Source organism: Pogoniulus pusillus, chromosome 14, assembly GCF_015220805.1.
Source record: "Pogoniulus pusillus isolate bPogPus1 chromosome 14, bPogPus1.pri, whole genome shotgun sequence".
NCBI lineage: Eukaryota > Metazoa > Chordata > Aves > Piciformes > Lybiidae > Pogoniulus > Pogoniulus pusillus.
The window spans coordinates 16,540,984-16,556,974 of record NC_087277.1 but is presented as its reverse complement, the minus strand read 5'-3'; the positions used below and the strand labels follow the sequence as shown (position 1 = coordinate 16,556,974).

General features: G+C 35.9%; 1 protein-coding gene across 11 annotated transcripts in view; it reads left to right on the top strand.

Annotated features, from left to right (window-relative positions):
• TRAPPC9 (trafficking protein particle complex subunit 9) overlaps positions 1-15,991 on the top strand; it is a 443,292-nt gene that overhangs the window by 202,781 nt on the left and 224,520 nt on the right. For 9 of the 11 annotated variants that reach the window (XM_064154350.1, XM_064154351.1, XM_064154352.1 and 6 more), the window contains one exon: positions 3,087-3,177. In XM_064154350.1, the coding sequence (XP_064010420.1) occupies positions 3,087-3,177 (91 nt within the window). Of the gene's footprint in view, positions 1-3,086; positions 3,178-8,577; positions 8,667-11,778; positions 11,866-15,991 lie in introns of those variants that run through there. The other 2 variants (XM_064154357.1, XM_064154356.1) reach the window with 2 other exon arrangements.

Below are 15,991 nucleotides of genomic sequence, written 5' to 3'. Positions count from 1 at the left end.
ACATATTTTCCAATTAAATACATTTTATGGATATTTTTATATTCCATCACCTAAGTAGGCAGTCAGAATTTCAAAATGGTCGTGGTTTAGATGGAACCTTGAGTCATCTCATCTGATACGCTGTCTGTGCTTGACAGCAAGCCACTGATAACTGTTACTGAAGTTTTCTCTTTGTCTATTCAGCTTTTGATGACTTCATCTTGATCATAATTATGGCTCTTCAGTTATGAGAGTATTGCATGTTGTAGAACTTCTATACAGCAGTAAAAGGTTTCCTTAGAAGTGCTTTAGTGATGCAGTTTTACATTTCCAGGTAGCTTCTTAGCATCAACAGTCGTTTAAAAAAGTATTGTTTACAAACCTCAATAGCTGCTTGTAATTAGTTTTAGTAATGACATCCCACAATAATAATCAAGTCATATATAATATGACTAAGTCTGCAGCTAAAAGCAGACTATGGTCATTAATCATGTAAATTTGTTTTTTATTAGTATAGTTTTTATTTATAAACATTTGCTAATTTGTTTATGATTGTGTGCACACTTCCACCTGTATTTACTTGCTAAGGAACTGAGAAATACATTATTGTAAATGAATGTGTTTAGAAGGATGCAAGATAAGGAATGTGGCATAACAAAGAGGGAAAAGACGAGTACTTGAAGGTACAAACCATTTTTAAATGTTCTATTTTTAAGCAGTAGGTTTTAGGTAACAGGCTGTGCTGTATCTATGGGTGCCTGGCTGCACATTAGACACTCAAGGTAGTATAAAAACCCCAGAGTTTTCCTTGGGGAAGTAACTAGTTCACTTGACTGTTATTCAGGTTTTCAAAATGAAAATACATGATCTGTTGCTAAAGAAATGTGAAAGAAAGGTGTCTTCTGTGGAAAACTAGGGTTTGATTTTTGTATTTTTTTTTTAGACAGCGTCTGGTGGTTCATTGTCTCTGAAGCCCCTTTTGAAACTCATTTGATTGTGTGATGAAAATATCGTGAACTGTCAAATGTGAACAGTTGCACCTGGAATCTGAAACTCCGCTGTTTCAGGCCTGGCTGATGCATGTGTTGCTAATAAATGTTTGGATGTTGAAAATGGACCTGTGTCAGCAAAGACATTTAACAATCTGCCTCCTACAGAGGAGCAGATCTGTAACTACAAGTGAGATTTCAGCAAAAGGTTTGGAGGTTTGGCTAAGTACATAAATTCTACAAGGTCAGATTTACCCGTGGCAGCATGTACTTCTGTTTCTATATGCAGGTTTTTTTCAGTGAATCTTGAGCTCTGGATCTGACACTTTTGTCTTTTCTGAGGTTCAACTTGGAGCTAAGAAAGATCATATTGGCAACCTCTGTTCCAAGTGCTTTGCTTTCACTGATTTCTAAAGGATTCTCTTATAAAATAGGGAAATTCTTGAGTTAAGCTTTTTTCTCATTTTCCTCTGACATTTTGTTACTGCATATTTGGGCTGCTTTTCATCTCTAACATGATGAATTTCCTAAACTGTTTACATTTGCAGCCAGCTTTCCAGCCATCCTTCCCCAAGCCCCTAGTCTTACATGGGGTTGTTGTGACCCAGGTGCAGGACTCAGCACTTGGCCTTGTTGAATATCATACAATTAGCCTCTAGGCCATTGACCCAGTCACTCCAGATCCCTCTGTAGATCCATGTGAATCTGTGTGAATACATGGATCTGCATTGATAGCATTTAACCACTGATAAAGTATGGAGAATCACCTATTTTACAGTAATTTTATAGTGGTGTCTGAGACATTAAGCTTTCTGTGGAGCTTTAAGCAGTAAAAAATTGTAATATTCCAGGCACCACTGTGAGCCAGCTGTAAGTAAATTACAGTTAAGGTAGCTTAATGTTACAGTTTATGGCAGCCACTCTGTTTAAAAACTTATTTTAAATACTGCCTTTTTATTAGTGTTTTCTCTCATAATTCTAACATTAAAGATGTGATAACAGAATTATTTATCTGCTGTTTCTATGAACTAATCCAAGTTATGTATTCTCTATCCTATAGTTTAGTTTATGGAAATTATTAAGTTGAGCTAGTGTCTTGGGTCTTACTTTTCAGCAGAGATGTTTTTGTGAGATGATATTCTGCAGCCTTCAGTTTTCAAAGTAGGTGCTTTTCTTCAAAGGCATTCACAGCTTTCAGACTGTTTTGGGTTTATGAGTTCTTCATTTGGAATCTTTTCAGGAAAAAAATAAGCTATTTAAGCCATTTTTTGGTCATAATGAAAATATGAAATAAAAATAAATAAAATTGCAAGTATTCTGTGTAATGTATTGATTTTCTCCTCTATCATCATCTTGAGCTCTTGAATCTCAGTCCCTAGTTGTTATTTTGATCTGAGATTTCAAGACTTCTAAATCTCTTGGAGAGCTGGCAGTACTTGTTAATTTTCTGTTAAATTACACAGATGAGAACATTATCAGTCAGAAGATGTGCCTGCTTCTGCTTTTCCCAACAGTTCACTTCAGTGCTTCCCTGTCCTTAGAGTAAGAAAACTTCCTGACTTTTCTCTGTTCCATCTGAGCTTGTTCCTGAGCTCATGCAGGAGCGAGTAGAAAGGGAAGCTTTTATGCTATGACTGTGTGATTGTGGCATGGGGTTTGCCCTTAATAACATCACTGTTAATGTGTTGTCTAACATCCCCATACCTCTGCACAACTGGCACAAAGACAATATTCAAACCTATCCTACTTACGCTTTGTTCTGCTTTGCATTTCCTTAAGTGTTACTCTTTTTTTGTTTTTTTTTTAATTGCTGTTGATTTGTTGAGTTCTGATCCTGCCTCGCATAATTGCAGGTTCTGCATTTTACAGCTTCCAGATTTTTTCCCCTTTATATATTGCTGTGGTTCAGGTACATTTTACCTTTGAATCTTTTAACACTCAGTGGAATTATATCAACTGCTGTAGTTATTGTTAGCCAGTTCACGTCTTAATAAACCAAACATGGCATTAACCTTTAATGACTCTTTAGCTTGCAGTTTTGATTTGCAATAATGAAAATTGTACATACTACATGCTCTTTTTCCCTCTGAAACAAAATTTTCCTTAATTCCAATTTACCCTTCCTTGAAGCGTGAAGGGGAAGCAAGTGTGGAAGGTGTTCTTAATCAACTGGTCCTAGAGCATCTGCAGTTGGCTCCTCTCCAGTGGGGTGAGTAGTATCAAAATCTATTGGTGATCCTTTTAGAGGACACACTGACTTGTAATTTTTAGCAGCATGAGAATGGTAATATTTTCATTTTCTACAAATGATACAGGACAATTTGCTAGGAATTTTACTTTCCATTAAATAGCTTACTTAGCTGAATATAAATGTAAAATTGATGCCTATTTTAAGTGTCACTGTTCAGTGGTAGTAAGTATGAAACCTGAGTATGCAATTTTTCCTGTAATTTGCAGTCCTAGTTGTGTGTGGGAGAGATGGCTGCTACTTACATTTTCCCTTTGCTTGACTGTGTGTTTTTAAGGGAATTTCCCTAAAATATTTTGACATGGAATTGTAATACACTCTGAGTTATATTTCTTATCATGGTCTAGACTTCTACATTACTGGTGTTTTTCGTAGAAAAGGTTGTTACTCTGTGTAGTGAGGAAGAATCCTGTCTCATAATTTTTCACTTAGAATGATATCTCAACAGCAAAATACTGAATTTGATTTTGAAAAATGTGCCTTCTGTCTGAGGTTAAGAAGGCTTGTTCAGGCTTTTGAACATGGGACTTTTTTTCCCCCCCCAACACTTCTATATCAGTTAAAAGTTTCAGAAAAAGTCCCCAAATCATCAGAAAATTGCTTTCGAAGCTTCAGCTTTCAAAGCAGATTTTATTCTGTGCTTCCTGTTTCAGTTTGAGAGAACTAATATTAAGGAACAATGAACCATCACTATTGTCTGTGCTAACTGTTAAAACTGAAACAACTCTGAACTCTAGTGTTTGTGAACCCTTTACATGCTTGGGGGTTTTTAAACATGTGACCCATCCTCAATTGTATGTTAAAACTTGTATGCACTTTGTTTATAGAGGAGAAGGTTAAAACTGGTAATGGTTTAAAGTTGTTTGTTGTAAATAACATATCTAACATTAACCACAGTCATCTGTCTCCACAATCATACTTACTAGCCTCTCTTCTTTAGAGGATTCAAGGACTCAGTAGCACTTGCTTGTATGACTGGTTTCAGCTATGATTGCCCTGGTCCTAATCAGTAAAACCAGTGTTTAGTGTCAGATTCTTGATGTGAACTCAGACAGATCACTTGAGTGTCATCTCAGTTCTGCAGAGTGTCGTTGATCTTAGATGTTTCTAAACTGGGGTCTGTGTTTAAAATCTTTTCCTTGCCCTTTTTACATGGGAGATTGCCTGAAGGAGGCCTTGCCAAATCCCACTATTTTCTTACTAAAAGAAACTTCTGGAGTTATAGGATTGTATCTGATATTTCTGCCTAAATGGTGATGTCTATGGGTACTTTGCTGCACCAGCTGAAAGCTATGAAGGTAGAAGTGTTGCACAGTACGATCTGATTCCCTGTGGAGTTGGTAATTTCCTAGGCCGGTGTTTATTTCTCTTGAAGAATCCCTCTTACTTTAGTTTTGTATGAACACCACCCAAAGCTCTGTGATGTTTTCTGCCTCATAACTGCAAAATCCTTTGAAGCACAAGCTCTTGGTGAATTGGGGCCTAAATGTTTATTTTGCTGTGTTAAATAAAGGAGGGAAAGGGAGAACATAGGAGCTATCAAATGCTTGGTGTGCTGTAAGCTATACATCATGTTTTCTTTTGGACAGTGCTGGTGGGAGGAAATACTAGCTTTGCAGAAGCACTTTTTTAAAATTTTTGTTCTAATATTTTCTAATTCTGAAATTGTCATTGAATTAATTAGCTATTTTGTAGAACCCAAAAATATGTCCATGTAGAAACTAGCTCACTACAGAGAGTCTTGCAAAGGACATTTTGATTCAATGCCTGACTTTATTTGAAAACAAAAGCAAAAAATAGAAAATTGAAAACAATGGAGAAACTTCAGTTTCTAGTGATTAACCAGTAGTTCAAATATTCAGCAGTTACATCTTTGCTTATTGGTTTCACAGTGCTGTAGCCAAGTAGCCTTATCTGCAGATCAGTGTGAGGAAAGCTATTGATGTCCCTCCAGAGACTGTCCATAGCAATACAGCTAAATTTTGTTTTTATTAATGTGTGGAATGGAGGAGGAGGAGTTAAAAGCTTCTGATTTTCTTTTTGTCCCAGTTTGGTAGTCAGGATTAATGAGGTGCTGTTGAAATGTGAAGTGTTTGGACAATCAGGACTCTGTGTGTACACACATATTTAGAGTATATGGCATGCCATCTTTTGGACTTTAAATTGTCTTTTCATCCTATTCCATGCTAAAACATATTTCCTACTTAACTATTATAGGCATAGAAAAGTGTTTGTGTGTTTCAGGTCATCTAAATCGTACTGCAAATTGTGTTTTCCCTGTTTTTTTGTTCCCTTGCTGTTTTGAAGTGGTTGACCTAACTACCTTGTTGAATCCTTGTCTTTAATAGTAGTGATCTGTACAGAGTACTAATAATGAGAACCCTTCTGCAAGTTATCTTAACAGTTCTTTTACTGTTAACATGCCTATGAAAAGAGAACTATATTATTAATACTAATAATTAATAAGGCAATAATCTGCATTTTTTGTTGTCCTGACTCATCCAATATTTTGATGTCATGGATAAGGAGGTGCTTTAAAAATACTGTAATATTGGACTATCACCCAGGTTTTTTTCCCTTATCCATCACACTCTTTGCATTCACAGCCTGTCTTTGCTTCAAGTTTTGCTTTTCTGTGTGTTAGGAACAACTCTTATAATGTGAACCGTTTATTACTGGCTATCACTGCAATGTAAGTTTTGCATATATTGGCTCAAACTGTTGCCATAGTGTTATGCAGTAAAATTGATTCTATGATTATTAAAGGCCCATACTGTATTGCTGGTTACATTGAAGGGTTTACTTTATTATAAGTGCTCACAGTGAAGCATGAATGAATATTTAACATGGTTTTGATTAAAAAAATGACTGGCGTTTGTTCAAATTTATAAAAGCTGGGCTTCAAAATTCCTTTTGAATTTGGCATGTTTAATTCATATTAGAGTTAATATTGCATTTCTAAAATTATAAAGGCATATTGAAATAATTTGTCATGTAAATTTGATAATCCTGTCTTTTTTTATTAAAGGCAAAGCAAAGAGTAGAACTAAAAGTTAGTGGTATTGGAGTTTTTGTGCAAGGATAAGAAGTCAGCTCTGAAGCTTGTCAGATAGAGAGGGAAAAAAAGTCTCTTAGTGAACACTGTTGGCTGCGGTTTCATATAATTAAATGACTGGGGAAGGGAAAAGTATTTGAAACATGAGGAATCATAAAAAAGAAAACATGTCAAAGGCTAAAATGAGCGTTCTTACTATGTTTTTAAAATTGCTGTTAAGATTTAGGACAGCTCTGTAAAATGAAGTTGTCTATTAGGCCGGTTAGTAAATCATGCAGAACTGAAAAATATAATCTTGCTCAGCTCTACCAACTTTCAGTGTACTCTAAAATTTATGACATACTTTCTTCTTACTGCTGGGCAACAAACCAAATGTAGGAATAGATGTGGTTTTAAGGTGAATATATTAATATCATCCAATCAAGAAAACATAGCCTGCAAAGTTTAATGAGGAGGACCAAAACTCTTCAGAGTCTTGTGTTGTGTAAGTTCCACAGTTAGATTTGAAAGTTATCAGCTGGAGGCATTTGTAGTTGCTGGCTGTGCAATATTTTGTCAGCCTTTATTTGATTTATATTCCTAAGTTTCACAAGCAAGCAGAATTCTGAAGCCGAGCACTTATCAGTGTGGTGGTACTCATCTACATTTCACAGCAAAATTATCATAGGTACAAATGTTATGCACAAAATGTTGTTACTGGACTTGAACTAGTCAGACTTTGAAATAAATAGTCTAGATTCAGGATATTTCTACACTGAAATGAGAAGTACCTCTTAAGTGAGAGGTTCCTAATGCTTTACAAGCTGCACACAAATTTCACAATAGAAACTTATTTGAAATTCTCTTACATAAAGCAAAATGAACTTCCTTCACTGCCTGAGACCATAAGGTAAAGACATCTTTTCCTGACAATCCTCTTATGTGTGGAAGTGAGGATTTATTAGAGAAACTTGATTTAGGAATTCAGAATTGTAGGCACCTCTATATAGTAATACATCAGGCAAATACTTCTTTTCTTTCTGCAGAAACCAAGTGAATAACTGAAAAAACATTGTTTATATATGAACTGTAATGGTTGTATTTGCAGCAGTACTCTAAGAAACATACATTTGTCAAACTTTACTGAGGGAAAAGTCCAGAAATAGCTTTTTGCTTTCATTCATATTTTGTTTGATTTCATTCACTCTTTTTCATTCATTCATCACTTCTTACTTTGTGATAAATAGTAACTTTGAGGCAGGATAAACTGTTTAAGTTAATCGTCAATACCTTTTCAGAATACAGTGCATTTCATTTTCCAGTATGTGTTTAAAGGGAAAAAACAACAATGCTACTACTGAATGCTGTTCAGGTTATAATTAAGAAAAGTGATGGTTAGTAACTAAAATCTTAATTGTTTACTTTTAGATAGAGATTGCTAGACATTTTCTTTTGAGGGCACAACAAATTGTATGTCTACCTGCATAGAGAAAATGCAAAAAAACCCAACCTACCAGAATTGAAGGGTGGTTTAAGTTGTCTCTCAAAGGTAGTTGGAATTGATAGGAGAGGTATATTTAAAAGTATTCTGAAATGTTTTTGGAGCATGTAGTTCATGACAGCTTGTTCGGAAGTTTTACCTGATTAGGTTTCACAAAATATCTCATGGAATTATTACTTTTAAAATAATTTATCTTGTTAATTTATATTTTAGAAAGCACCAAATCAGAAACAGTTTTCACTGTTTATGCATTTTTGGATCTTAAAATTAATTACTGGAACTACTCACCCATTTTATTTGCTATTTTCCAGTCTGACCTTAAACTGTGATTAATTCTTTTCGCAATTTACGTGATTACCTCTTAGGAATTGCAGCAGCATCAAGTCACCGCATCCTAAATACAGAAGAAAATATCTTAAAGTATCTGTTAGTGAGTAGATGAGGAAATGATAAATTTCTAAGCCTGTTTTGGATACTGTCTCAACACGCTTGTCCCAGAGAACCTAGTTAGATAGAGCCCAATCTCTGCAGACATGGTAATTTTTAACAGTTTAGTGCTAGTGGAGTCAGTCCTACAATATTGTTCTTGAATGTACGTTCAAAGATTAAGCTCAATAGGAACTGTAAAGAAGTAGTTTTCCTTTCTCTTCTAATAATCAACCCCCTCTACAGGTCTTCCATGGGAGGATGAAGGTGGTATGGGGTGGAGATGTGGGGAAATTAGCCATGTGTATGAAGGTCTGCCCTTTCAAAAAATTACCAACGTTTTTCTGTTTATTCATCAAACAAAACCATTATGTAATTCTTTCTATTTTTGGAATTACAGTACTCTGGCCATTATCATCACTGGAAAGGTAAAACCAAGCATTGGACAGAAAAATCTCAAGCCTAAGCTCTCTCTAAGATAGAGAATCGGTGTCTAACTTGTAGGAAGACCAAAGTGGAGAAGCCATGCGGTTGTAAATGGATTTTACTAGGTGACCAGCCCTTCCCATCCATTTAGAGAAATCTTCAGGTTTTTCATTTATATCTTTAAGACACAGGAGAGGTGGGAACACTTTCACATCTTAACAGCTTGCATGCGGGCTGTTATGGAGGATATTTTGGCAACGTGAAACAAGCAACATGCTTTAGTTACTGGGAAGTGTTATGAGACTAGAGTAGTAAATTGAAAAAATGGACTAACTTGATAGAACTAGGGCATCTGGCACATGAGGAGTGTTCTCTCATGTCAAAACATGCTATTGTGTGATATGTTTTACATCAGCTGTTGTTTCTAATTCCTACTGAAGCCTTGGTTACCCTAAACTTAAAGGAGAAACTTGTGGAGAAATTATTTCAGACATACCTGGACAGTAATGATTTCAAAGAAAAGATGCTGTGGATAGAGAGGTCAGCTGAAAGTGAAAATAAATCAACAAAGGTTCTTATGGGAGGACAGCTTGAGACAGGTTGAGTGGAGTGTCAGTGATTACATTCTATCAGGTTTCTGAAAGAGCTGGTAGCCGAAGCTGCGTGTCCAACATTTGTAACAAATCAGTGAGAAGAAGCAGGAGGGAAAATGGAGTGATAAGTCTTAATGGGGTTGTTCAAGTGTTGGTCTAGGACCAGTTTTAATCAATGTGAATCTTTAGTGATTTTGGTTAAGGAAAAAAAAAAAAAGTGTTCTGAGGAGCAGGAATAAACTGATGCTGATGGCTCAAGGAGAGGCACCAGCATCTCACCCAAAAAAGAAAAGTCTACTACACTGAATAACACAGTGGTTTGGGTTGGAAGGGATGCTCTAAACTTGTATATTTCATTTTAAAATCTTTGCCCTTGTCGTGTCACTACTGGTGTTATTTCAGAAGCCTCTGTCAAGTGTTAGGGTTGAGTTAAACACTAGATAAATGACAGACACTTTACCTTTCCAAAGGGGCAGAGAAACGGAATAATGAGAGACTTACAGACTGGAAAGAAAAACTAAAACAGTTTTAACAAAACAGTAACAACAAAATGGAGTATATTAAAAAAATATATTGTATCCATCCCCTCTGATAGCAATTGCATCACCATCACAATTGATGCTGTGTGTAGGCACTGAGGCAGACTGGAGCTGGATTCAGGAGATGGATTTTGGAACTGAATTGAGGAATGCATGAGATTAAAGCCAGAACAGGCAGAGTCCTCCTTGGATGCTAACAATGAGGAAAGCAAGCTTGACCCTCATGATCCCTCAGCTCTATACCAAATGTGACATACATGGAATGGAATCTCTTGGTGGTCAGCTTAGGGTCATCTGTCCTGCTTGCTCCTTCCTGCCTTTAGTTTGTGACACATGAATGCGGTACACAAATTTGAGCTATGACCCTGGTCTTCATTGGAGGTAGTTAAGCAAGAACCTTTCTGCATACCAGCCCTTGTAATAATTAGAAACACCAAGCGTTACCACTTCTAGAAGCAGTGTCTGTAAAAAATATGCTGTTAACTTCAGAAAGTGCAGTTACTTAGAAAAGACTGCGCTGAAAAGTAAAAGCACTGAACAGAATTAGTTCCATTCTAGCTCAAACCAGGGGAGTCTTTCTCTGTATTTCTTAAAATTATTCATTAATCTCAGAAACCAAAGTACCATAATTAAATGGATGAAATGTAGTTCAGAAAGGAAGATTATCTGGTCTGAAACCAGTAATAGAAATCTGCTACAAGGTCTGCTGTCTGAAGTGTTTGGGAAGGATTTCAGTGTTACTCTGAGCTACCAATGCAATTCATCTGTGAAGAAAGGTGTATGTGACATTTGCCTAAGTCTCTAATGAAACTTCCCATGGGAAACTTCTTATAGAAGAGCTCAGATCAAACCAGAGCAGGAAAAAGTAAAGTTTTGGAGATGATCTAGGATTGAGGACTTACTCTTACTTGTGTCATGGAGATATTACACTGAATAAAATTAGATCAGCTCTCAAAAGTTGAGTGAATCTGGCAGATGAGTTCTGTGTTCACTACTTTGTTAATAAATGCAATCTAGATCTTTTAAAGGCCATTAAGGTTTTCACTACAGTGCTGCAGCAGAAATACTGGTGGAGAGGAAAGTACCAAAAAAATATGTTTAATCAGATACCAAAAGGAGAAAAATAAACATGATGTTGTGGCAGCAGAAAATTAACTCATTCAAGCTTAATTCAGACACATGTATCTAAAGGGTGTTGTGATGTTAAGTAAACGAGTGACTGTTTTCAGTATTCCACTTGCAAAACCATTGCATTTGTAAAGAAAAAAAAAGGGAGAAAAAAATGCTATACGTAGTTGTTTTTCTCTAGAGCAGTGTTTCTTACAACATTTCAGTTAAACCGTAACAGGCGATTGAGGAACACCATAATGATGATAAATCATTACAGTTATATGAGGTACTTTATTTCCTAGGTATTGTTAGAAGTGAACTGAATAATAGATTGATTGAACATCTAAATTAAAAAATGAAAACCTATGGAAATAGTTATAAAAATGGGTTACACCTTCAAAAAGAGCCATGAAGGTAATTGTAAGAAAGAAGACTGAAAAAGACAAAAACCCATCTTGTAATGCAGTTGGTGAAAAGAATCTCTGAATCCACAGACAAATAGGTTTCTCTAACTTTATTGAACACCGAAGATATTATTTGAATAAAAATTTATTAAAAATAAGATTCAGCTTGTGGCAAAGGGATCATAAGATGTATGTATTAACAAGAGAGGAAAGAAAGATGCTTTGATCAGGCAGGACTTTAATTGCCCAGCAATTAAATGAACTGTGCAGTTCAGTGTGTAGAGAATGAGAAATGGAAAATAAGCTGATTGTAGTGGAAGAATATTCTGAATAGCCTGTGTAGGACAGGTTCAACAGGGAAGCAGGAAGGGAGGCCTTTATTCCAGATGCATATCTTGAGCTTTCCTTATCTGGCTTCTGACATTTTTCAGCTTTTGTTTTATTTTGTTTGAAAAAAGAATGTATGTGCTTGGAACTGAAGGCCACGAATGTTGTAAATGAAAGCAATTTTTCCCTCATTACTTTGCAGTTTGGATCAGACTCTTTTTTTGCTGCTAAAGCGTGCCATTTGACGGAACCATTTAGATCTTCTCAGCCGGAGTGCAAAGATTAAAGTTTATACTTGATTAATCAAATTAACTGGAAAAGTTCCCCTTATTTTTTAATTTTAATAGAAGTAAAATTTCAAGTATTTGCATGTGTTGTCTCCCCATCCCCATTGGTTAAAGCTGCTGTGACCTATCATCAGTAGGAGTTCTCCAGCAAACAGACATTTTGAGCGGAGGGAAGCTGGTTTAGTTTTCAGTGTTTATTCTGAAGTAGTCCTTATTTCATCAAGGAAGCAGAAGTGAATTAACAACTATAAAGGACATAAATCCACCTCAGTAAGCCTTGTAATACTGAAATTAATAGCTTCCAATTGTCAAAACCTCAACAGTACAAGCACAGAACAGACAGATTTGTATGAGGAAACAGAAGCTTTGACTGAAGCTTTTTCTTTCATGTTCTCTTCTCCTTTTCAGTCACTCTTTCCAAATTGACAGATAATTTTCAACTTTTTAGCATGAGATTTTTTCTTCTTTTTTTCTTCAATTTTGTGGTGCTTCTGAACATACTCCTTCTCCTTATTTCCTTTTTGATGGAACAATGTCACAATTAGAACTTTTGGTTTTACTGTGTACCCCACACCTTTGCATTAAGCAATCATAATTTTTTTTTTTTTTTTTAAAGAAACATTGTACAATTTTAGGCAAGAAAGAATTTAATTTAATTTGGTGGACTTGATCCATTGATTGATTTAATTTTATGAAGGAAGGCAGTTAAACAGAAAACCCTTCCTGGGCTGTGATTCTGTGCTTATTGATACTGTATACATAATAGTGAACTGAGATTTTTTATTTTAGTGTATTTCTTTATTAAGCAGAAATGAATTTTAGTAGCATTATGGTTATATATGGATACATTAGAAAAAGTTACAGAAGGAGAGTGGCTCTTTTATTTTTTCATTCTAGATACAGAAGAGGAACTTGGCAATTTGTTCTGTAGGTTGGCTTTGTACAAAGGGGCTTTCATCAAAAGATGCTTGAGTTGTTTCCTGTTACTCATTCTGTTTTGTATAGTATAATATAAAGTTGTGGTTCAGTAATATCAGACATGTACAGAGCTGTTACAGAACTTTCATATTAAGGCCAGACACAAGAGATTAAATAAAGAAGGATCTTAATTAAAAATGTTAGTAGTATATAGAAAGGGTAAAATGTCTTGGCAGTGCCTGAAATTACACAGAGAAAAATAATTGGTTGCCTCATGTGGAAACTTCAGGAAAGGAAAAAGCATCAGCAGCAATCCTTAATAATTAGAAGAAGTGTTAAGGGATAATTACATTTCTACGCTTTGATAAACACTCAACTGTCAGTTATCTGAGTGATGGGGTTGGATTGTTCAAGCCATAGAGAAAACTCAGGTATTAAAAGTGTCAGAGACTGTAAATCAGAAGCTTCAAAGCAGAAATGGGTCCACCAGCTCTGAATGGTTCTGACTGGAAGTCTTCCAACAGTGCTTCCAGCTGTGGGAACATTTAGGGTTTTTGTTTTATTTTTTGATGGGACAATAAGTCCCAGGCTTGGTTTTGTGCTACACAGAAACTCCAGACTGCAGCTGGAGCATTGCTGAGCTGGAGGATAAGCAGGGATCTAACAGGTCTTCTTGGGTTAAACTTTGCCTGACTCATAGCTTAGGCAAGTAGGCTGGGTAAAACATGACTTTATATCTCTACTTTAGACCATTTGTATTCAGAACCCATGTTTGAAAAGAAATACATTTGTAGCTCCTTCCTTTTGAAATGCAGGCCTCCCAAAATGGGGGCCGACCTCACAGAGAAGGGTCTGCACAATGTTCTGCCTAGAGGACTTTTTCGTGGCATTTAACTTCCAATATCTGGGAGTGTAACCCCCCAGGAATACATCAGACTAACCCAGCTGCCTGGAAATTAGGCATGAAGCTATATATTTACAGCTGGCACAATTTATAAGCATATATATACAATATATACAGATATATATAGCTATATACAATAATATAAAAGTTAAAAGTAATATAGAGATATAAAACCCCTCCCAAAAAGCAGAACTGCCCAGGAGGGCTTTCAAACCAACTCCCCTCCTTCCTCCTTTTTCCAACTCCCCTCCTTTATCTCAGGATCCCCCTTACATGCAGGGTGAGCTGCAAAAGGTCAGCAAGAGTTTAGAAGAATGATTAGTCTGAGTTATGCAGGTACAGGCAGAGATAGTGAAGCCTGTGGCAGCCAGACAGAGACCAACTGTCTTTGTTTGCTGTTTCTTGTTTTTATGTCTCTCATCAGAACCTCTGAGTGGTATAGACAACACTATTATTTTCTTTTCACAGCAAATTACCTAATTTCTCTCATTAAAATATTTCCGTTAGCCTCAAACCAGAACAACCACCTCTTGCTTTACCACCCATGTGTACTTCACTTCCAGAAAGAAAGCCTACTTGTTTCTCTTACTAATGAAATTGCTAGCTTGTGGTAGTGAAACAAAAAACGTGAAAAGTGAGAAACATGTTCATAAGTTTTGAGATTTGAATGAAAATAAGATCAGTAAACTGTTGTCAATTAGAGCAGACTTCCTAAACTTTGCCTGTTTAAGAGGCAAAATGACCTCTTCTGGTTTCCTAGTGACAGTAATTTTGTATAACTTGCTGGAGCAATCAGTGGGTTTCTGAACATCTGCTCCTAATGAAGGTATTAATCAGCACCGTGCTTGCTATTTGCTATTTATGAATTATTTTTGTTTAAAAAACTCTATTTGAAGGAAATTATTTCTGAATACTTAATAGATAGTGGTCTGTATTGTCAACATTTTTTCATATTAATGTCATGACATGAAAGATACATCTTTGCATTATTTCATTCAGAAGTAGAGCACAATTCACAAATAAATTTTAGGACTCATTTCCAGCCCTTTTGTTCTAATGTCAGTTTTGCTCTTTAGTTTAAATAGCTTTTCTCAGGCTCTGATGTTTGCCCCTTTTTTCACTCTTGCTCCTTTCTTTTGAGCGTTTCAAGGCAGCAGTCAAGACTACCTCTTCTAGTCTCATTGATAGTGTGAGGGTTTTTTTATTGCCTACCTGATAATGTGGCCTTTGTGTCTGTTGTAAAGTGGGGGTGGTTTTTGGTTTTGTAGATCTGGATGGCAAGGTAGGACAAAGTTCCTTAAGGAACTCTGCCTTAATGAAGTAAATATGTGTTTTAATTTTTGAGACTGTTGTCCTTTATCAACAAAATGATAGTGAATATTTAGTATTTCGTAGAACCTGATGTGGGCTATTGAAATCAACATTGCTTCTCTCACATTAATTTGAAAGTGGCAATGATAGAGTAAATCCAGGTTATTAAACCTGACTCATTTAAACATTAATATATTAAGACCAGTATGAATTTTGTTGGTATCTGGCTACAACACAGTGTTTAGTTGCTGCTGTCTCTCTAACGTAGCAGCATCTTGCATGTTTCTGGTGGATAATATTGAAGTCATTCTGAGTAAATACAAAATAATGAAACTACTGGAACGTTCAGAAGTTAATTTTGATTAAATTTCAAATTTCAGGTACTTGGCACCGTGACCAATAATGTAGTAAAGTACTATCAGGCCTTGTTTTTGTCAGAGGTCAATGTCATTTTGTGAACAAGTGTCTGTAACATTTCAAATGAGTAACGTTCATCTGTGGATGTGGAATTCCTGTGTGATTTATTCAGTTTTATCATCACTAGAAGTCTTTTTTAGCCAGCAGTAAGGAAGATGTTCAATGTGACTTAGAGATTAACTTTTCCAAACACCTGGGATGGTGTAGTCTTTGTGTAAGGGTATTATGGGCAGGCTATTATTGTAAAAAATTAATATAGTTTATTAATTTTTATATTTGAGAATTTTGCCACCGACCAGTATTTTTAGTAATAAGTTCTTTACATGGCCGTGAAAACATTAGACAGATGAGAACAGGGAATCTAGACCACTTAAGAAATAACTAGCAATAATATAATAAGCTTTAAACTGTTAGAGCAGGAAGGGAGGTTGTTGCGGTTAATTACACCACTTGTCCACTAGAGGGACTTGGGAAGCTCCTTTCTGCTAAAGCAGAAGGCAGTTGGATTGAATTATAGAGCTTTACAGAGTTTTGCAAAAAGGCTTTTATTTACTCATAAAAGTTATCCCCAGATTCTT